At 39.2% G+C, this 22,341-nt stretch overlaps 1 protein-coding gene across 1 annotated transcript in view; it reads right to left on the bottom strand.

Moving 5' to 3' along the window:
- The window catches only part of frem1b (Fras1 related extracellular matrix 1b), a 23,513-nt gene extending 2,150 nt beyond the window's left edge, over positions 1–21,363 (bottom strand). Inside the window, exons 1-32 of the mRNA XM_052589313.1 lie at positions 21,260–21,363; positions 21,026–21,134; positions 19,991–20,299; positions 19,822–19,916; positions 19,400–19,680; positions 18,436–18,635; positions 18,031–18,354; positions 17,265–17,373; positions 17,057–17,188; positions 15,102–15,446; positions 14,874–15,016; positions 14,587–14,783; positions 13,882–13,972; positions 13,597–13,764; positions 13,178–13,386; positions 12,951–13,044; positions 12,589–12,841; positions 11,851–12,045; positions 10,344–10,529; positions 9,637–9,833; positions 9,334–9,559; positions 8,672–8,816; positions 8,031–8,172; positions 7,416–7,611; positions 6,519–6,783; positions 4,682–5,096; positions 2,035–2,236; positions 1,801–1,945; positions 647–776; positions 496–568; positions 255–404; positions 1–185 (exon numbers count right to left, since the gene is read on the bottom strand). The exon at positions 1–185 is cut by the window's left edge and continues 99 nt beyond it. Coding sequence (XP_052445273.1) covers positions 1–185; positions 255–404; positions 496–568; positions 647–776; positions 1,801–1,945; positions 2,035–2,236; positions 4,682–5,096; positions 6,519–6,783; positions 7,416–7,611; positions 8,031–8,172; positions 8,672–8,816; positions 9,334–9,559; positions 9,637–9,833; positions 10,344–10,529; positions 11,851–12,045; positions 12,589–12,841; positions 12,951–13,044; positions 13,178–13,386; positions 13,597–13,764; positions 13,882–13,972; positions 14,587–14,783; positions 14,874–15,016; positions 15,102–15,446; positions 17,057–17,188; positions 17,265–17,373; positions 18,031–18,354; positions 18,436–18,635; positions 19,400–19,680; positions 19,822–19,916; positions 19,991–20,224 — 5,727 coding nt within the window. The 5' untranslated portion in view covers positions 20,225–20,299; positions 21,026–21,134; positions 21,260–21,363. The remainder of the gene's footprint in view (positions 186–254; positions 405–495; positions 569–646; positions 777–1,800; positions 1,946–2,034; positions 2,237–4,681; positions 5,097–6,518; positions 6,784–7,415; positions 7,612–8,030; positions 8,173–8,671; positions 8,817–9,333; positions 9,560–9,636; positions 9,834–10,343; positions 10,530–11,850; positions 12,046–12,588; positions 12,842–12,950; positions 13,045–13,177; positions 13,387–13,596; positions 13,765–13,881; positions 13,973–14,586; positions 14,784–14,873; positions 15,017–15,101; positions 15,447–17,056; positions 17,189–17,264; positions 17,374–18,030; positions 18,355–18,435; positions 18,636–19,399; positions 19,681–19,821; positions 19,917–19,990; positions 20,300–21,025; positions 21,135–21,259) is intronic.
- Between the last annotated feature and the right edge of the window lie 978 nt (positions 21,364–22,341).

Genomic DNA, 22,341 nt, shown 5'->3' with positions numbered 1-22,341 from the left:
GCTGAAGTGTGTGCGATACGGGACGTCCCCTCTTGGGGGATAGTTCTCCCAAAGGATTCCTGTTCTTGGGTCTGGAGTGTATTCCTCAAGTAAGGGCGGTTCAGGCTCTGGGACGTGTGGTGGGCTTCGGAAAGGATGTTGCCTCTCATCTTCTTCAACAATAAGCTCATCTGGATGACACCTGCCTGGAAGACAGAAATATTCTCAGTTTATATAGAAAGAGCAGAATGTGGGTATGGAGAACTTCTTTCTACCGTTTCTAGGATCCACAATCTCAACTGTGGCTTTGTTCCTCTGTCCCAGAACGGCATTTTTGGGGGTCTTCAGAACTACATCAAATTTCTCATGGTTCTCTTCTAGTCCGTCATCTTTGAGGTGAATGTTCCACATTTTGACATTTACACCTAAAAACAAAGACAGACCACAGACTGAGCAAGATAAAAAGAGTCAGAAGGTTGATGGGTAAAAGTTGAGGTTTGATGTGATAAGTAGCACCTGGATCAAACTGTATAAGGTTGGCAGAACTGTGAGTGAAGTCTTTCCCCACTTTGGCTGTTCCTTCTTCCACCTGTAAGATAAAAAGATTCGATCATCTAAAAGTTGCTCTGTGCACGATAGTAAGATGAGCAGATATAGTTAAGCGCACCTGTATGCCGATGTACGCCGGATCTTTGCTGTTCCCACTGCGCACCACCTGCACAGCTAGAGCTCCTGCGTTCTCACAAACACGATAACAGGAAGCTGACAGCTCCACACGAGACCACCTGAACTCCATCCTGTGTTGGCAGTCGAAAAAGCCAAGAATCACTTTGGGTCTGAAAAGACTTGGTCTAGAATTGAGATCGATTTCAGATGATATCTGGAAATGTGGAGTGCAAGCTGTCAACTTACACCAAAGAAAATAATAAAATAAGTTATGTTTATTACCAAAGATTTGTCTGTATTATAATTTATATTTTTATTTTAATATTTGATTATTATTATTTTTTTATATATATTACTGTATTGCATTTTTATATATATTTCAGATTTTTATTTTTAATAAAAACACTGAGCAGTTTTAATGATTGAATTCTTAATCATTTTCAACTCTAGACCATTTTACACACAAATACACACACACACACACTTAAAATATCTTTTTTGTAACAATTGTAATTTATATATTTTTTAAATATTTTTATATAATGTCTTTTATTTCAGTATTTAAAATATTTATGATTTATTATTTTATTAAAATGATAATAATTTTGCTAAATCAAATGTCTAACAAAAATATTAATTGCACACATATATATATATAATATATATTATACCTATATATATTATATATATATATATATATATACATACACGTTTTATTTGAGATATTTGTGCTTATATTATTTAATATTTTTCTTATTCTATTACATTATTGTATATCTGTAGTATATCAAATACCATGTATTTATTATTTTATACCAGTGCTATGATTATATAACCCCCCCCCCCCCCCCCCCACACACACACACACTTTCTATTTGCAGGCATATTTTTCACCCAACCAAAAGTCTGTGATACTAGGTAGGTTACGGAGTCTAAGTGAATAATTTTAGCTCAAAATGGCGGCCACTTTAAATTAAAATATATTTTTCTAATTTCAGAAATATAGTAATGATCCTATTCATTCCTCTTTTTTACAGTGGAAAGAGTTATACTATACATACACCTTTAACATTCAATAACTGCACTGTGTTAGTTCGGTCTGGAAATCTAAACAAATGATCCACAAATAAGGATTAATATATATATATACAGTACACTTCAGGAAGCATGGTGTTTCCTGCAGGATCTGTGACTTGGAACTCAAAGCTGTCTGCTGTCACTTCCATATCTGCAGGAATGACGTAGCGCACTGCTTTCTGCTCCAGATCCTTCTGGGTAAAGCGTCCCTGGATGTAGGCACCTATAACAGGAAGAAAATTCATTATCATCTGGACACAACCTGCACATATTAGAAAGACGGTCGGGACCATCAGTGACCCATGCACCTACCTGTGAGGACATTTTCAAGGTAACCGAAGTGTGGAGGCCTTGTGATGGTGAACTCGAGTGTGTCATCAGGACTGTCTGGATCTGAGGCGCGCAGCTCTTTGGAGGTGACGTAGATGCCCTGTTTGCCGTCCTGAAGATTCTCCACAGTACTTGCAATCCCTTTGTTTATAATACTGGGCGGGCTCTTGTCCAGTATCTCTATCTATGAAGACATAAATTATGGTATGTGAAGAGTAAAACTGCATTCATGCTGCAATACCACTAGAGGGAAGCATTACATACCAATAAATGAGAAAGCATTCATTTCATAGCCATTGCAGTGTGTGTGTTATTTTTTTATATACTGTATATTACATTCAAATTAATTGATTTTATTAACAGTATTAGTATGGAAATAAAAATAAATGTTTAATTGTTTTTAAAGTTATGTTGTCATACATATTAAACATAAAAATATATATTATAAATTACTAAAATGAAAACTAGCTAACACGTTTCAGTGTAATAAATATTTCTCAGATTTATTTTTATTTTTAAGTCAGATCACTCTATTCAACGATTTTAATTGTTTCTGCCTTTTCTTAGTTTTCCTTTACTTTTTAAATATAAATACATAGCCTATTTTTTTATTATTATTATATTTACTTTTAGATTTTTTTTAAAGTAAGTGCTTTCAGCAATCACACTTATTATTACAATAAATATTTATAGGATTTGTTTTTAAGTCAACTTTGTTTTTATTGTGGTCTTTGAATTTATTTATCTTTATTGATAAATTTTCTTTACCTAAAATACCCAACATTTTTATAAGCCCCCCAAAAATATAATTATGCAGGGGGAAAAAATTGGCAAGATAAAACCACTGCTTATGATACAAATATTATAATTAATAAATTGTGTACATTTAAAACACTTAACCACATGTGACCCCCCCCCCCCCCAAAAAAAAAAAAGAAATCCTACCGTTTTGACATTTATAAAAAAAATACTTGTTTTGAAACAATTATAAGTAACTAATATATAAGTTGCCATTAGTTAACATGTACTAAGCAAGAACAATCCTTCTACAACATTTATTCATCTTAGTTCATGACAATTTCAACACTTTTGCACTGTGAATTAGCATGAACTAACAATGAATAACTGTATTTTCATGAACATTAACAATATGAATAAATACAGTAATACATGTATTGCTCATGTTAATTAATACATTAACTAACATTAACTAATGGAACCTTATTCTAAAGTGTTACGGGTTTTTTTCCTTATGTCACTATCCTTCCATATTTTATTTTTAAATAGTTGAGGTAAAACCGTGTGAGGGGAGGTATAGACATTATTTATGACCACCCAGTCCCTCGGGGGTCACGTGTTTAGACAAGCAGATATTTTGGCTCAAGTTAGCGATGTGCGTCTTCAGCCAAGTGACAACAAAGTTTTCGGCTGATTCACCTGTTCTGGCGGGAGCGGTTTTCTCTCTCGGTAGCGCTAGCCAGCGCGTTTACCGCCTCGCCGACCGCTTCAGCGGAATATTTAATTGAGGCGCGTGCCTCGAGAGAACGACGCTATGACATGGTGAATGGCACCGGACCTGCAAGAGCACCTGGCCAGCAAAGCCTCTTCGTTAGCATGCAATTCAACAGGGAGTGCTTTGTTAACCCGTTGCTCTCCTGCTGTGCTCAGTGGTTTGTATGCAAGTCGTTTATTTGAGAGGTTAACTAGGCTAAACGAAGGAAATAGTTTTCCTCACAGAAAAATCCTGACAGAAATTGCATAGCAAGCCGTGCCATATCTTTATCACAATAAAACGATGGTATAACGTGGCATTAGCTTCATAATTAGTTCATTATGATTTTAAAGTCTTTTAGAAATGGATATAACACTATTTTGTGGCTTTTTAGTCAATATTTGTTAGCTTTGCCTTTTAGGCTATCAATATGCTAGCCCCTGAATCCACCTTGATGAGATATATGTGGCCCTGGACCACATTGGACATAATGGACTTTTTTTTTTTTTTTTTTTTTATTGAATAAGCTTTCAATTTATGTATGGTTTGTTGGAATAAGACAATATTTGACTGAGATACAACTATAAAAATAAAATAAAAATAAAAATATTGAGAAAATCGCCTTTAAAGTTGTCTAAATTAAGTTCTTGGCAAAGCATATTGCTAAACAAAAATTAAGTTAAGATATATTTAAGGTAGGAAATTTACTAAATATCTTTGAACATGATTTTTACTTAATATCCTAATAATTTTTGGCTTAAAAGAAAAACTATCTTGACCCATGCAATTTTTGGCTATTGCTACAAATATCCAGTTATGCTTATGACTAGTTTTGTGGTCCAGGGTCACATATACATTTAAAATGAGTGATTTTTTTCTTCAGGAAATGATGACTCATCCTGCACTACACAGATTTTTGACCAGTCAGGTGCTCCCTACAATGAGCATGCCCCTCCCTCCAATGCCACCTGTGATCACTGTGATATTTGGAAGTAAACTACATTTTTGTAAAAATCAGTGTATGAATTAGTAATTTTATAGGCATGTTGTAAATGTAACTGCTTACATTTGTGAATATTTCCCACTTTTCATGTTTATTGGCTGTGAGGGATTGTTCAAATATCATAATCAGCCTACCTGTATGGTAAAAACAGCAGGTTCTCTCTTCAGCTGTCCATACTCCAAATAACCTGCATTAGTTCCATCAGTAGGCTGAAAGGTGAACCTGTCGATCTTGGCCCGTCCATTCAGATGATGGTAAGCTAGATCCATACTGTTGATGTCCAGTTGCGTGAAATGAGGCTTAGAGATGGGTAATCCTTTGAAGAGCAACTTTCCATATTGTGGGCTTTGAATAACGACGTATGTGAGATTCTCCAGAGCGGTGTCTGGATCAGTCAGTTTCAGATCATCAGTGGAAATGGTCTTCATAGAGCCCTCTGTGAGCTCAAGGCCTTTGTTGATAGTCAGGGTTGGTGGGATACGGTCACTGTGTTCCACAGTGAAACGAATGGTACCGCTTCTGGATGCCACACCATTGGTAACAGCAAAGCTGCATGAGAGAACATATTAGCTATTAGTTACACATCAGTTATAATTATAATATATTTCATTATAGAAGACTGAACTGTTTTAACACTTTGTTTTCACTTTGGCCTAACACCCTTTAATTGTGGTAAAATCAGTGTAACACATGGTCTCTCATGCCTTATCGCTTTATTCTAAGGTCTTGTCAGTTTTACAGCATGTTCTGAGCTGCTATCCTCACCCAACACAGTTGATGTGTTGGAGCAGAAAGATGGGACAGGGAGGGGTGCGAGTGAAGCCGAGTCCCCATTCCACCCTCTGCCAAGCCAATCTGCCTCCCAACACATATTGCCCTGAAGCTGATAATTGCCAGCCATGGTAAACAACATGACTGCCACCTCGCACTAGACTCGCAACCAAACACGCAGGTCCACTCTTACAGCCAAACTGGTGCAACATCTGGCATTGCCATTGTCCCATATTTGCTCGGTAATTGTGCCCAGGGATCCCTGTCTCTGACTACATCTCTTAGAGCCATATAACCAATGCCAGGCTGAGTTATTACTCTCTTAATAATGGCCATTTATCTTCAGCTGTCATGGCAGAGCAGAGGGAGACACAAGGCTCCCAGAAAAAAAAAAAAAGCCTCCCTGTCTCTTTTGGCCCCCGCTGTCGGCCTGGAGTTTGACACACAGGTGTTTGCTCAGGTGTCTCTCCTGATCAGAGAGACCGGCTGCCTCTTTTGCCTTGCATTAACACAAATTCAAAGCTGCAGATACACAAAACCATTTTAAACAATGAATCTGTTAGATCTTATAACCAAGTTTTTCCCCAATCTCTTGTGATTGTGTCGGAATTGCTCATTGAAAGTACTCGGGCCCCACATGACTAACGCTGAAGTGTCCATGTGCTGTGATTGGACCCCGTACCACCCCATGCTGTGCTGACTGAACACATTGGCACAGAGTGCTCCGTATCCTCTCCGAAGGGCCACTCGCCTCTCGTCAGGCTTGGCTCAGGAAGGTTTGTTTGCTCCCAGATGACCCAACTATGAAACCAAGCCAGAATTTTGGGTGTCAAAGATTCACACGAGAAAGACAGCACAGGTCAACTGTACGACCTGACGGAAGTCAGCCTGCTGCCAATTTGGCTGGAAACCCATGCAAACGAAGCAAAAATTATCCTTTTCATTTTGCCTGTCTCTTGCTTGTACATCATTTTCAATCTTGTGTTGAAAATGCTGAGGTGTTGCCATTTGTGGGGTGGACTAAAACTGCACAATTTATATAATGTTATACGTATATTATTAATTCAAATATATATATATATATATATATAAAAGTTGGATCTCGTCTTGACTGAATATAAACAGGCAGAAGCAAAATGGCATTCATGCGAGTATAAATTAAGTCTATTTAATCTACAAAGAACAATAAAAACCACTGACCTGAAAGAATCTCGGTCAGCAAAACGGCTGTTGTCATGAGTGTAGCATACCCGGTTGGCAGCCACATCCATCTGGGAGAAGGAGAGCACTGGAACCCCTGGACTTTGGACCATGTGTAGGTGACCATATTCAGGTGGGACTGATACAGTGTATATGAGCTCATCTGGCTCGCTTCCACTGTCTGTGGCCATCAGAATGTCAGTGGTCAGAATGACTCTCTCTCCCTCCATCAAGGTCACAGGTTTAGTCATTAGAGCAATGTCACCTGTATGCGGTAAGAAGGTCAGTTGGATTGCCGAGGCATACAGTATATGCATGAATATATGTAAAGCTGTGAAGAATATAAACATGTTACGTATAAAGCCAATTATGTGCACGTAAGCTTATTGATGTTGTGTTAGATTTGTTTGTGACAGCAGGGACAGTGCTGGGATCTAGGGCCGGGACTACAGATGTTTGGACCCAGCTCTGTTAATAATTCATGCTGGGCGTTTAAAGGTGGCTCATCCTCTGCAGCAGAACGTTCTCACCTCTGTTCCTCTAGGATAAGCCAGAGGACAATGGCTGCCATGCTTCCACGTTCACCCAACTGGCAAAGTCATTTTGGCCATAGGGAAAGCCATTGTTTTTAATTATACATGCACAGATTTAATCTGTCAACAGAGTTGTTTTTGTTGAACTTCGATTGAGGGAAAAACAAAAGCAGCAATCGGTGAGTCACTAAAAGCAAATTGGTCTGTCACTGTGCCAGTGCTATAATGTCACTGGACAAATTTTGGATGGTAATAATCTGTCATTGATTCTGCTGAACTTCATAACCCTGATGATTCAACACTGAAAAATATAGTTTTTCTACTATGTTTATAGTTCTTATATTTTGGTGACAATAAAACTTACCCTTTTGAACAGTGCGGACAGAGATGAAGAAACTGTGTGGAGGTGATGCGTTTTCCCCATCACTGAGAACAAAGTGAAATCTGTCATGGCCTTTGACACCGCTAACTGTAGTGTGACTGTACCACAGGCGATTCATCTCCACATCCTCCTGGGTGAAATTCAGACCTGGACTCAGATCAATCCATCCAGCTTCTGTCTGCAGGAAATCACAGAAAATCACATTATGACATACTCTTAAAAAATGGGTGTCCAAACTTGGTCCTGCAGAGTTTAGCTCCAACCCTAATTAAACACACCTGAACCAGCTAATCAATTTGTTACTTGGGATGCAATAAACTTACAGTAATGATTCCATTCCATGATTCCATTTAGTAAAAGGATATGTTTTGAACACTTTTGCTATTTTGAGCCAATTTTAGAACTGTTTCATTTGTCATCCATCTCCTTGCAATGAGGTGCAGGTTTGTTTTGTTCAGGTGATTTGAAAGTCTGCTAGTGTGTGATCCTCCGTCATTTAGTTGATGACACCCAACTATTTACGAAGTCTGTTTTAAATGTTGTGTAGTTTATTCCAGCCTTGAGTAATAATGTAAAGGAATATCAGTTCTTGCTAACCTTCAGTTGAAGGAGGCCAAATCTGGGACCTGAATTGAGGATGTAAAGAAGATGGTCGTTGTGAGAGTCACGATCCTCTGCTTCCAACACTACACTGGAGATGACTCTCTTCCCCAGGGCCTCGACCTCAATGCCTGCGTTTCTGAGAAAAAAAGATTGAAATGCTTTGGCCACTAAAGGTACAGGTGCCAAGTCTGCATGCTAAAATCAAGAATCTTAAATAAATAAATACACAAACAGCTGCTTCTGGAAGAAAGAAACACAAGCAGGACCGGCCTGTTATCCTAATCCATTAGGACTCTGAAACAAGGAAGCAGGCGTCTGCCAAAAAGACACATTACTTCTGCTGTTATGGAGTTTACATGCACACTCTTAGATCTTGCTGATCTTGGAGGAAGAGGATGGAATAGAAATTAGCAATTTACTCAAGGATGTAACTTAATTCCCAGTTACTCAGGCAGGGAGACACAGATTCCCCAGCCACATGTGCAGTACAGGTTGTGTTGACCCCCCTTCCCTAAACCCTATCCAAGATCGGCCTCTCCCTTCTGTTCCTGTCCAGTCTCCGCCACTAAAATCCCTCCCCCGTTCCTGCTTTCATCCGCCTTTTTGGCTCTGAATTTGTCCCAGGGCGTCCTTACTTTAGTAGCCATGGCTTTTCATCATTGACTGGTATGATGCGGACACACGCAGTCCCCTGGACTGTGTGCCCACCATCTGTCAACTCTATGGTGAAAGTGTCCTTGAGGGTTTCTGTGTCGTCGTGCATATACATGATCTTCATTCCTATGGATTAGAGAAGAGAGAAAAATGTAATATTTTACATTATATTTTACAAATAATATTTTAGTGGATTAAACATTTAGTGAAATTAAGGATATACCAGTCTGGTATCCTTTGACTGATATAGCTGGTTCTACCACTATTACCAAGAATGACACAAATGAACATGCTCTATTATGCCGATGACCTGATCACCTATAGTTCTATGGCTCTTCATCACTCGCTAACAAGCAAAGCGGTGCAGTCACCAAATACCTCATGCACGGTGACTTAATTGTGCAGAGAGCAGTTGGAAAGACTTTGCAGATGAAGCAGAAGCACCACAGGCATTCTGTGACCTCTGTCTCCTACAACATCTGTTCTGAAAGCCTGGATACCCACAGTGAAGGCACTGAGGGGTGGCTGTACCAGGGAAGGGACTCTGTCCTCACAGGCGTCCTCAACAAGCAGATAGTGGTACCTCAGAAGTTAGGAAGAAAAAGTTTGTGGTACTACCAGTCACAAGGATTCAAGAACTGACCTTGTTGTAGCTCCTGTAAGGTGAAAGACTGGATTGCTAAGGTTCGTTGAAGGACCTCAGGGTTAATTTTTTTGTAGCGATTCATCTCAAGACCATATATGCCATTGACCAGTGTACCATGGGCTGGCGGAACCAGAATGGTCATGGTCAGAGTCTCTGCTGGAATATCAACGTCCACTGCGTTTAGAATATCAGGACTAAGGTCTTTCATCCCTCCCTCCATGACCTATTGCAAGGTGCAGGGCAAGACAATAGTTAGTCAACAGTTTGCTAATTGGGTCATTTTTGTCAACAATATCTTACTGTAAAGTTGCTAAGCAGCAGTGATGGGATCTCATCATTGGTAGGGTTGATGATGACGTAGAAGGGCATTGGTGCTGATCTCTGAATCCCATCACTGACACTGATGGTAAAGAAGTCTGCTGTAGGCTCTACACCCTGGTGCACTGACTGGACATAGTTGATGAAACCCGAACCGAGGTGGAGCTGGCTGAAAGAAACTTTATTTATACAATATGACTTTAGTGGTTTGAAAGACAAGGACTTATAATAAGACATACAAAAGATACATTGTGAATTTGCCAAGTAGGACATGTTCTTGGATTTTAGGGATAGTGGCTCAGGGCTCTTAATCCCTTAAATGTCATTTTAAATATTGTGTTCCTACCATGAAAACCAGTAGCGACGCAACATTGGAATCCATTGACTTTCCCTGTATGAAATAAAACTAGAAATACAATCTTCATTTGTGTTCCAGAGAAAAAAAGTATTTAGAATGACATGAGGGTAAGTAAATGACATAATTTTTATTTTTGGTTGAAATATGCACATAAATTAAGTCACTTATTAGCCTTACTTTTGAAATTAGGGGTTAATGGACAGTTTTGTTTGAAGGAATGTTGTTCCAAGACCAATAAAAAAAATGTTAATCCATAAAAACTACTTCCATGACTACTTGGCATAATCACAAATGCTGGGTTCGTTTACAGAGCCTCAGGAATACTACTGACCCACTCGGAGTCCAGCATTGCTTTTTTCAAAGCCAGGGGATGGAAGGGTGTTCTCCAGGAACCCATATTGTGGTGGGGTCACCAAGTGAAACATGAGCTGATCTGGATGACTATCAGGATCGGCTGCCTCCAACACCCCCCCACACAGACATGCACTGGCACCTTCATCTACTACAAACATGGTACCTGACGAAACAATATACAGCATAATGTAAGAAGTTATACATCAGCGTTAATCAAAGAGATCTCATCTAGAGAGCTTGATGTGACTTAACAGGCTTAATTTTTTTCTTCTCAAGACTGCATTCCAATATTTTCTTCTTCTCCCTCTCATTTACAGGCAGTTCCCCTTGCTTCCCTCTTTCTTCAAGCCTGCTATGCCACCCCACTAACACTCCCTCTCTTCCCCTGCTCTCTCGCTCGGCTCTCGGCCAGCCCGCTGCCACCTGGGTGCTGATAAAGCCATCATGCCAGTGCTTACTGGCATCTGCTTTCATTTACTGAACTGATAAATAATGAATGGAGAATGGGCACTGATGAGGTTGTGCTCGGATAGAGCTTTGAAACAAGGGGAGGAATTAATGACCACCAGTCTGGAGTAAAAGTGATAAAATTCGTCCCATAGCAAGGCAATAGCTGGATTTACCTAATTTTCCAGTGCTTAAACCTCGTATGACAACCCATCTTTATTCAATGCAAATTAATTAAATGTCTACTTTTTTTTTTTTTTACATAAAACAAGTCCAGATTCTACTACACGGTTGCACCATTGGAGAACCCTCCTTTTTTGATGGGGATTAGCTGAATTAAGAGATTACAATTGTGACTTGAATGAAAAAAGGGATAGAAGACACAATGGACGTGTAGTCTTTTCCAAATGCAGGCCTGTTCATTGTCTTCTCATCTATGTCCCTATTGTCCAGTTGTTCTCACGGGAACATGTATCTCATTCTACCCTGCTTTTTCACCACACATGCTCTGCTCTTTCTCTATAATCCCAACCAGCTGTGTGTGCGTCTGTTGCCCCTTATACATCGATGACAAGCATGCTAGGATTTCCTGTGGACATCCCACCATTACCTAGCAGCCGTCCTCTGCTCATTGTCTTGCTCTGGTCACTGTCCTTCATTGATAACTGCAAAGTTTCTGGCATTAACAGTGAAATCCCCTTCCTGGAAAGATGTTTCTAACACCCTGTTTCAAAACGTACGTTCGGGGGATCGGAACGCTTGCATTCACCACACTCCCTGAGCTGGGTGTGCGAGAATGCGATTAAGTGATTCGTTCACCAAGCTGCAGTCCATCACCTGTCTCGAAAATTCCTAGTCGCTTTATTGCCTGATTTAAGCGGATTGCCATTACAATGAATTAATTACATTTTAGCCAAATGCTCTGGTGATTAAATCTAGATTAGAGAGCATCTTTCAGTTCGGTCCCTCAACACAGTGCAGCTTCAGAGTACAAAATGTCTAAGAGATTTACTACAGGCCCTGTGGAAGATGTTTACCCAGCGTTATGGTTGGGACCTGGTTGTTGACAGGCAACACAGTAATGTTGAGGTCATAGACCGGAAGAGTGCCATGCAGGGGGACGGGTGGGGGGAGAGCATCCTCTTGGCAGCAGCCATCTATTGTTCCAGCCTCTCCATCTGACACTATGAGAGTGACAGTGTCCGAGACAGGATCGGGTCCAATCTCACCACCTAGTGAATGGAGAAATGTGTTTATGTTCTTTTAATTCACAAAAAATACATTTAATCGACCTTCAGCCATAAGATTTTCACTATGAGCCCTGCCTGTTGAATACATCCTTATTCTGCAACAGACATTTTATTGATGCATGTTTGTTGACATATTGGCCAATATTATTTATAAAAACCTGTATTACAAAATAATCTGCATCAACCATTTTGTGGTGTATTTTCAGTATATTTTCACAAGACGTCGGCACTATTAGCCTCATGGTTAGTACGCATTTTCGCACATTTTCACTTATTGTGACCCAAGTTCAAATCCCATATTTGGCGCTTTACCAATCCCATTCCCGTCTCTCTCTACCCAATGATTTTCTGTCTGCTCTCTACTGTCTTGTCTGAATAAAGGCATAAAAATGCCCATAAATATAATGAAAATGTTTTTTCACAAGACTATGCATGACACACTCACCGCAGGGTCAGAATATGTAAAACAAGCCTACAGTAAGTGACATTAAGTATCACTAACTAGCCTCCTGTCTCAATTATAACCTGTGTGCAGGTAGAAGATGAGTCCATTGAGCACATCCAGCTGGGAGAACTTGTCCACGGTGACCCCATTTCGCTGCAGCACCCCACGTGCAGGTGTTCTGGCAAGCATGTATGTTAGTCTAGTGTCCTCGCTGTCAACATCTGTAGCAGAAAGGTACTCAACCGTAATCTGGACCTGACCCCCCTCTTTGCAGGACAGTTCAGCCCTCAAGTCGGAGCCTAACTGTGGGGGTTCGTCGTTCACAGGCAGGATCTAATAAAAAATGCAAATAAGAAACAAGTGGGAAATATGCATTTTACTAAGGCAATGCTGCATGGAAGTACAATGCAATGTGCCAAACATCACATCAGAAGAAAGTTACCTGAACTAAAAGCGTTCCATGTGCAGAGTTGATTCCATCTGTGATAGTAAGACCAATGCTATCCTTTAAGGTTTCAGAGTCATCATGAATGTATCTATCAAAATACAGAATGTATTGTAATTTTCAACAACGACTGTAATTAACCTCATCAATTCTTCTTAAGATGTGATTTTCCAGCCCCAATTTTTTACCTTACAAAAGTAATCTCTAGTTTTTCATATTCATACCTGACCCTCAATGCTTTGAGGTCCTGCAAACTGAAGCTATCTCCCTCTAGCAGTGCTGTGCCCTGCAGCTCCAGTCGTCCATGTTGGGGATGCGTCTTCACGTGTATCCTGAGCTGATCTTCTGAGCTGTCCACATCCTGTACCAGCAAATGTTCCTCCATTAGGAAAGTACCACCACCTTCCTCGACCCTCAGCAAGTTAGTGAACATCTATGAATGAAAGTTTGGGAAATGGATTAGTAAATTGTACAACTTTTTTTATTTAAAACTTTTGGTACCATGAAATTTAATTATTTGAAAACTAGTGCTTTTGAAAAATGTCTTAACCATTTGCAAGGTCTAACTTGGGGTGGTCTTTGAAAAATGCTGTGCCATAACAACAAAGAAAATTCTAAACAATACTACAATAGAGCAACTCACTTCTGGAGCCTGGTTGTCAACAGGTGTGACTGTGATGTTGAAGGTGAGTCCTGTGAGAGCACCGCCCTGCTGGTCACTCACAGAAAACACAAACTGCACAAAGAGAGGCTCAGGGCCAATATCCTCTATTGGAGGCATGTAAGCCACTTTGTGGTGATTCACTGCATGCTGTGGATGACAAAAAGACAGTATCTAACTGAAGAGGCATGCGATTTAAAATAAAATTTTAGAGTATTAAAACAGCTTGTAATGTTTAGGGAACCTATTTGTGTACACATTTGAGACCTGAGTAAAGGACTTGAGCACTGGAACCATTGCATCTTTTTTCATGGAGTTTGTGTTGTCGGTATAAAACAGCCGGCCTGCATCTGATAACCTGCAAGAATTTACAACAGATGTAAAATATACAGGAAAGGACCAATATTCTTATTTTTCTTTTTAATAATAATAATGTTATATTGTGTGTGTGTGTGTGTGTGTGTGTGTGAGAGTTATTTCATTTTTAATTAATTTTCATTTTTAAATATACATGTATTCATTATATATAAATAAATAAATAATATATAAATAAATAAATAAATATATATATATATATATATACACACGCACACATACACACAGACACATGCACACATGTTTGTTTTTGTGAAAAGTGGGGACATCCCATAGGTGTAATGGTTTTTATACTGTACAAACTATATATTCTATGGCCCTAACCCTCACAGGAAACTTTGTGCACTTTTACTTTCTCAAAAAAACGAATTCTGTATGATTTATAAGCGTTTTGAAAAATAAGTCACCCTGAAATAAGTCACGCTGAAATAAGTCACCCTTTCCTTGTAATACCTGTGTCATACCCATGTCATTATACAAAGTTGTGTCCTGATATGTCACAAAACCACGGCCACACACACACACACACACATATATATATACACACACACAGTAAATGAATAAAAAATGTAATCGCAAGGAAATGCATAAGCATACCTGGTGTTTCCTGGCCTAAAGCAGGGTTGAGTGATTACATACAATAGGTCAGTCTCCAAATGCTCTGTATCTCTGAAGTGCAGATGGTTCTGAGTGATGTAAACAACCTCTGTTTCCTTTACCGTGATGGAGCGAACCGTTCCGGAAACTTCCTCAGGCAACTGGTCCTTCACTGGAAACACGTGGATCACCACAGTCTATGGATGAAGAAGTACAGGCCGAACTCTTCTATTACAAATATTCACACTGAAATGGAATTTATTAAGAAAAAACAGACACAAAGTTACATGTCTGTCCGATAGATTCGGAGGCTGATGGACATCTGAAAGGATGAAATCAAAAGAGTCCTCAAACACTTCCTCCCCTGAGTGCTTATAATAGATTAGACCTTGAAACAGGTCCCTCTGCAGGAAGCTCTTCACTGGGATACCTGGTTGACATGACACCATATAACGTAAGGCAAGTCAAATGTGTTAAAAATCTTTAAGAAATATAACTTTTTGAATCCAACTGACCTGGTTCATGCGGAGAGGACTTCTTAACCAGCTGTCCTGCTCTGGGAAAAGTAATTAGCTGATACTGAATGTAGTCGTCGCTGGAGTCCAAGTCTGAGGCCATCAACATGTACTCCTCCACCCTAACCATGCCACCTTCTTGGACCTCAAAGGCCACGTTATTGATTAGGAAAGGAGGGGTGTCATCTTTTGGAAGAACATAGATGGGAAATTTGTGTCTGATGCTGTGGCGGCCATCTGTGATTCGGAAGACAATGTAATCCCTGGTGGTGTCGCTGTCCGAGTGATGATAGACCACGACGCCCTCTCTGAGGTCCTTGACCTTAAACATGAATCCTTTTCCACCTTTGGATGAATAACAAGGATTGGTTACAGTATACCGTTTTTGACCTGTTTGTTGACCTGGGTGTTTTGGTTTCCGGTTTGGACCCCATTGACTTTCAATGTATGGTCAAAAACAGCATTCAGGTGAATGATTACTTTAAGTCAAGTAGTCAACATAATGTGATAGTATTTTCAAACTCATCTATACTATCATTTGCAATATCTTTCATTTGGCTCGATTCAATTGTGAAAAATAAGTTTTGTTTTTTTGCCTGAAGGCACAAATGTTGGCTCTGGCTTCTCCCTATTGCAGAAAAATAAAAAGAAAGATGGCGTCCTTCCCAGGCAATGGCTGCTGCCCACCGTGAAGCTGAGCTTCTCCTGCTTGCCAGGGAGACAGAAGGGCAAGGTCACCAGACAGATTGAATGACGACTGGTTGCACAGCAAAGCTAATTAGCATCTTTATCAGGGGGAAACGGCCACAAGTCCAATGGAGAAATGAGAAAGTAATTGGGCCCAAAGGTGGCTGTGGGCAGCAGGCCCAAAAAAACAGTCTCCATATAGATACTCGGCGGAAGAGGACATTGGGCGGCATCTTTCCATTTGGCCGAAGGCTGACTGAGGACTTTCCCAAGGGTCGGAGTCCCTGAGTTTGAGGTCTATGTGAGCAATTCCCAATCCCCATCTTGGTTCTCAAGAGAGACTGGTCCATATCTGGGCCAGAACTTGCTGTTCAGCTCAATCATCCTGTAGTAAAATGAAGTGCTTTTGAAGTGGATTTGGAGCTAAAGTTATGGGACGATTCAGCAAGAGGGATCACAAAGCGACACGCCAACCCCAAAAACGTAAACAACAATTAAATGAATGGTTTGGCTTAAAGCAGGAGCTGTTGTTTGAGTAAGCTGGAGGCTTCTGCTGATCAGGGGGTCTTCTGTAAGAGAATGACACAAGGAACAAAGCCATGGGCCTGGAAATCCTCCAAACCAGGAAACACAAAAACAACCTAACACAGCTTCCATGAGAGAACACATACAGGAAAACATCCCATTCCGTTCCTGAAATCACAATTTTGCTGTTCCTTCCAAGAAACCAAGGATTTAGAAGAACAGTTCACCCAAAAGAGTTTGCTTGACCTCATGTCATTCTGTTGTTCTGGAACATTCCCATGGATACAATTTTTAGATAGACACGTGATTGTCACCAGTTCACCACACTCAAAGCTTGCTAAGATAATGGTCTAATGGAAGAGAAATGACCTTGTGTTGGACATCTGGCATGAAATGCCATAAGTCTTTCCAATCTGCTTCTTTCAGGGTCTGTGCAAACAAAAGTCTGCTGGAGTGGAAAGACAGCCGCTACGGCTCTAAAGACATCTTTGGTCCACAGCCCCTGGCAAAGTGTCGCTGAAGCATTTTACACCTGATTAGCAAACTCATGCAGGCCACCCGGACATATGTTTCTTGAACGATGCCCGCATGAAGGATGGTTACCACATGGACATAGAAGGAATAAAGAGTGGGTTTGCACTTTACGAGACTTACTATGACACATCAGTGGAAAAAGGTCCTGAAAATTACATTGGGATAGGCTTCTATTTTCAGAGAGGTGACTATAATGAAAATACCTTTACCTCTAACACTTAAGTGTCCATTGAGTGGGCCATCCATAGCAATCAGGGTGACGGCATCTATATTGTCATTATCAACAACCTGTAGGTGCTCCCATGTGATTGGTCTGGACTGGCCTTCCAGCAGATCCAACCCTGTAAGGATAGAGATGTTTAGCCTCAGTCTCATCTTTTTATTAGAGTATTTATTTGAGCTAATCCGCTAACATACCCATGTTCCATGAGACTCGAGGAGCATTGGTCTCTGCAGTGCGGATAGAGATGTGCATCAAGATTGGAGGACTCGGCACAAATGAGCCATCGATGGCCTGAAACTCCACCTGGACACCAGATGAATTAAAAAGCTAAATAAATGAAGTCAAATTTTTATTGAATTTAAGATTCTTTGTATTGAATATGACACATTATTTTTCTTCCCAAACACTGTCTGGAAGTCGTATTAAATAATTATTTTGATAGATAAGATACAAGCAACAACAATAAAATGCAGTGTCAACAAGATTTTATAACATTTTATAACACATTTATTATATTATGAATATGTATTTTAGTATATTATTCTAAATATTTTACAAATGTATAATACCCTTTTTACACAGTATAAAGCTGTTGTTTAATTATTATTAACGATTATAGTATTTATTAATAATTTCAATTACATTTAGACTACGTTTTAGTAATTTTGTTGTGCTTATCATTTTAATTAGTTTTTTTACTATTCAGCTTTAATTTATTTTTACTTCAGTTTTAGTGATTTTAGTTATTTAACTTATTTTAATTAGATGACAAGTTTTTTTATATAGTATTTATTTTTATTTTAAATATAAAAAATTATTTTAATAGTTTTAGTTAACAATAACAACACTGGTATGTAGGTGTCTTTATACAAATAATATATTTGGCCTTCAGTTAGGCTGGACATGTTTTTACAGAAAAAAAAAAAAAGTTTCCTGTACATGAGTTTACCGTTTCCTAACCTCATAGTTCCTTCTGGCTGTGTGACTGCTGTTTGGGGGCTGAAAGGCAATTTTCATCTCATTCAGGTCTTGCCATGAGAAGGAGAATGCAGATTTGGTGTGATCATCCAAATGAGTAATATATCCCTCTGCTGGAGGTTTGGTCACGTTGAAGATGAGCTGGGCCTGAGGGGTCTCGTCATCTTTGGCATCCAGGGAAGCAGTGGTCATGGGGGTGAGGATGAACTGATCTACCTCCAGGATGAACGTAGACATGAATGCAGCGTTGGGAGGTTGGTTCTGCATGGCCCCTTGGATCAGTACCGGTATCCAGATACTCTCAGTCTAAGAGAGAAGAAGGTGAATAGAAGACTCAGTGCCTTGTTGTTATGATCTCATACAAACCTGATCCTGATGGCGTTTTACCTCCAGCATGGCTCGGGAGGTCTGGTCCCTGAACTCCACCCTGATTGGGATGTAATCAATCTCAGGTGATGGAGGACTGAGGTGCTGGTACTTCAGACCTGAAGTGAGGAACTCGGCACAGTCAGTCTTCAAGAACTCTACTTCCCTTGTGTTGTGGTCACAGGCTTTATTTCCTGGGCAGGCGATTCCAGTATGACGTCCTTGAAAAGTTTGAATGCAGATGAGAGGAAAACTTTCACCTCAGATAGCCCTACAATTGTCATATGGTGTAACCATTAACTAAATGCTCCAATAATTTCTCCATATTTTTATACTAATGTATATAAAGTTTTTTTTTAAACAAAAGTCATGATTAATAACTCAGAAAAAAAACATGTTTTTCAGGTGTTGCACCACATGACATTATTTAAATAAATCTATACATTTAAATAAAGTTTTAAAATCTATTTTCCAAGGTCAAAAAGTTTTACAATAATAAGAAATTATTAATTCAGTAAAGAAAAAAAATACATTTTTGGGAGTCACACCACATACATTACATTTTTTTAAGTGTACATTTTAATAATTATTTTCAGTTTCATTGTTATTATTTATTTATTTATTTTTTGACAAATATCATGATTTATGAACTCATAAAAAAATATTGTTTTATGGTGTTTTCAAAAACATTTAGAATATATTTTAGAATTAAAATGTATTATTTTTTTCAAATACTGTGAATTATTCATTGATAAAACCGATTATGTTTTTTGGGAGTAAGAGTCGCACAATATGACAACCTGAACTAACTTTGCCTTTTCATAATAAGGTAAAATTATCTGATATTTTAAGAGACTTAATGACTTTGAGGGACCGGTTTCTTTTCTGTAAATTGGTTGCATCACATGATTTTGTCGGTTGCACCATATGGCTATGATTTGACACCCCAATGCTTTTAAAAATCTTCATTATATAACTGGTATACCTCTTCTAGGTCCAGGATCAGAAGCCGTCATTGATTCAGGATCCTCGACGACCAGTTGACCAAGCATTGGGACATTGATCTCAGAGCTGAGAAGACGTACCGTGCAGCTCACATCGGGCTGGGTTTTAAAGGTAAGGACACTGCTATTGATGGCATTGGAAAGACTGTAGAACTCAGAAACCACCAGAGGAACATTTCCAAGCTCTGTGAGGCTCCTTTGAGGTTCTACGACATCTATCTTCAGCAGCACAACCTCAACAAAAGTCTCGGTTTCTGTAAACCTAAGTACAAACACAGAAAAAAAACATTTGTGAGTATGGAAATGGCATTAGGCTTTGGAAATAGGTTTTTTGCAGCTCCCAGAAGCCCTAATTGAAGTAACAGCTGTAACATGTACAGGAATAATGAACACAGTGTTTCACCTGTAGACCCTCAGCATGACAGCGTCCTCCTCTAGAAGTGGGCTGCCATTGTGAACATACTTCACCTCGTCCGGAAAGAACTGGCAGTCAAAAACCTGGAAAACGGTACAACAACAGTTATTCTCACATTTTAAATGAGCATAAGCTAATTCTGGATTTGTTTTGTTACCTGAGGAGTGAGTTTCCCCACTCTTTGCGTAACAGGCTCGGTGAGAACTACTTCGACCTTACAGGCCTCAGAGACCCCGTCTATGTGGAACTGAAGTTCACCAGCCGTGACAAACACCGACTGGCCTCTGGCTACCCGAAGCCCCGTGTTTAACCGAACTAGACTTGAAGCTTGGACATGCGGCCACAGGTTACTCAAGGTGAACAATGCCAAAACAAAGATGTCCACCCCCATCTTTCTGTTCAGTTGCTTGGTATCCAAGACTATTTGCTTCAGATGAACTGTCTTGCTCTCATTTCCAATAATATGCTGCATGAAAATGAGGGGAAAAAAATCAATTAAGTTGCATATTTGTGTATTTTAGTTTCCATGGTGCTAATAGAGTTACTATTATTAAAACGCTATTGAATAAAAAACATGCATTTAATAAATTAGGCTATATATTATACTATAAAAGTATAAAATAATACTAAAATAGCACTGCCTCAAAACTTACACAGTCTCAAAGGTCTACATGGGCCCTACATTTTTACTCTAAATTAAAACTGTGTGGGAAACAAGGGGTTAATCGGCCTCCTGCTGCTGCCTTGCAGTTGGAAATGTAATCAAGCATCAAAGGAGCATGTGAACTGTAGTTTTTGTTGATGCCTGCTATGTATCCAAACGCTACAGGTGCTATCAGCCAAAGCTTTTGGCCACATCGAGCATTTCATCCCTTAATGCAAACTTATCATCATGCCTCATGGTGCAGACATGCTCTTTCTAAATGGCTTTTGTAAAAAGCTTTGAGCTCCAACAATACTTTAAACCTGCATGTTTAAACATGACTCAGCATTACCACCGCACACTCATGTTTATTAAAAACATGTTCAGACAAATCAAGCAGCAACAGCCTCTTGGTAGGACTTTATAAAAGGCTTTTAGAGAAAGTTAGTAACTCAAAAACCTTTATTTGCGTTTGAATTTAGTCCTGTTTTGAGATGTTTTTTCAGTCTAAAACACAGATTCGAGGATGGAGAGAGAAGAATAACATACCTCCAGCTGAATCCACAGTTGGCCTGCAGTTCCTTCAGTGTGTGTAGACTAAAACAGAACAGTTCAGCCCTCCTCAAACAGCAGAGGTTTACCCTCAACTGCCCCCCTGCTGAAGAAAACCACAAAGAACCGATTGCAGAACACAAACAGAGCCTGAAAGACAGATAAAGAGCTGGAGATAAGAACAAAAGACACTTAAATCATGCCTGTTTGCATTTGTTTCTTCCGTCCTACCTTGTAGCAGAGCAGCAGAACCCAGCAGAGTGAAGGAAAAGACATGAAAAGGGGCAGGAAAAGTTCGATCTCCTCACACAGGAAATGTGCCGACCAGTTCCAAAGGTTTCTACTTCTCACAAACCCAGATGTTCTTATTCCCCCGAAGATGGAAAGACCCTCCTGCTCTGAAAAAAAAATTGTAAGAAGGTTGGATGAAAAAGTAATGGAAGCCCTTTTCTGCCACTGAATAAAAAATAGAAAAGATTATTGTGACTTTTTATCTCATAATTCTGACTTTTTTTTCTCACAATTTCTAGATATAAACTTGCAATTGCGAATTAAAAAGTCAGAATTGCGAGTTTATATCTCACAATTCTGACTTTATTATAAGATGAAATTGCGAATTAAGTCAGAATTGTGAGAAATAAACTCACAATTTTGACTTTTTAATTCGCAATTGTGAGTTTATATCTAGAAATTGTGAGAGAAAAAAGTCAGAATTATGAGATAAAAAGTCACAATAACCTTTTCTATTTTTCTATTTTCACTCCCCCCCCCCCCTCAAATTTGGACTTTATAACTTGCAGTTGCGAGTTTTTATCTCACAATTACGAGAAAAAGACAGATTCGCAAGTTTTTATCTCTTTGACTTTCTTCCTGCAATTCTGTCTTTTTTTCTCACAATTGCGACTTTATATCTTGCAATTCAGATTTTATAAAGCGCAATATCTCGCAATCATAACTTTATATCACACAATTCCAACTTTATTTCACACAATTCTGACTTTATAACTTTCATTGCAAGTATATATCTCGCAATTGCAAAGTTTTTCACAATTCTGTAAGAAAAATCTGAATTGCGCGTTTTTATTTCAGAATTTCCGAGAAAAAGACAGAATCGCAAGTTTTTATCTCTGTGACTGTTTTCTTGCAATTCATTGCAATTCTGATTTTTTTTATCTCACAATTGCGACTTTTTATCTTGCAATTCTGATTTTATAAAGCGCAATATCTCACAATTGTGACTTTATATCACACAATTCTGACTTTATAATTCGCAATTGTGAGTTTGTCACAATTCTGTAAAAAAAAATCATAAT

Source organism: Carassius gibelio, chromosome B22 (assembly GCF_023724105.1).
Source record: "Carassius gibelio isolate Cgi1373 ecotype wild population from Czech Republic chromosome B22, carGib1.2-hapl.c, whole genome shotgun sequence".
Taxonomy (NCBI): domain Eukaryota; kingdom Metazoa; phylum Chordata; class Actinopteri; order Cypriniformes; family Cyprinidae; genus Carassius; species Carassius gibelio.
This window is presented reverse-complemented; position numbering and strand designations above follow the sequence as displayed.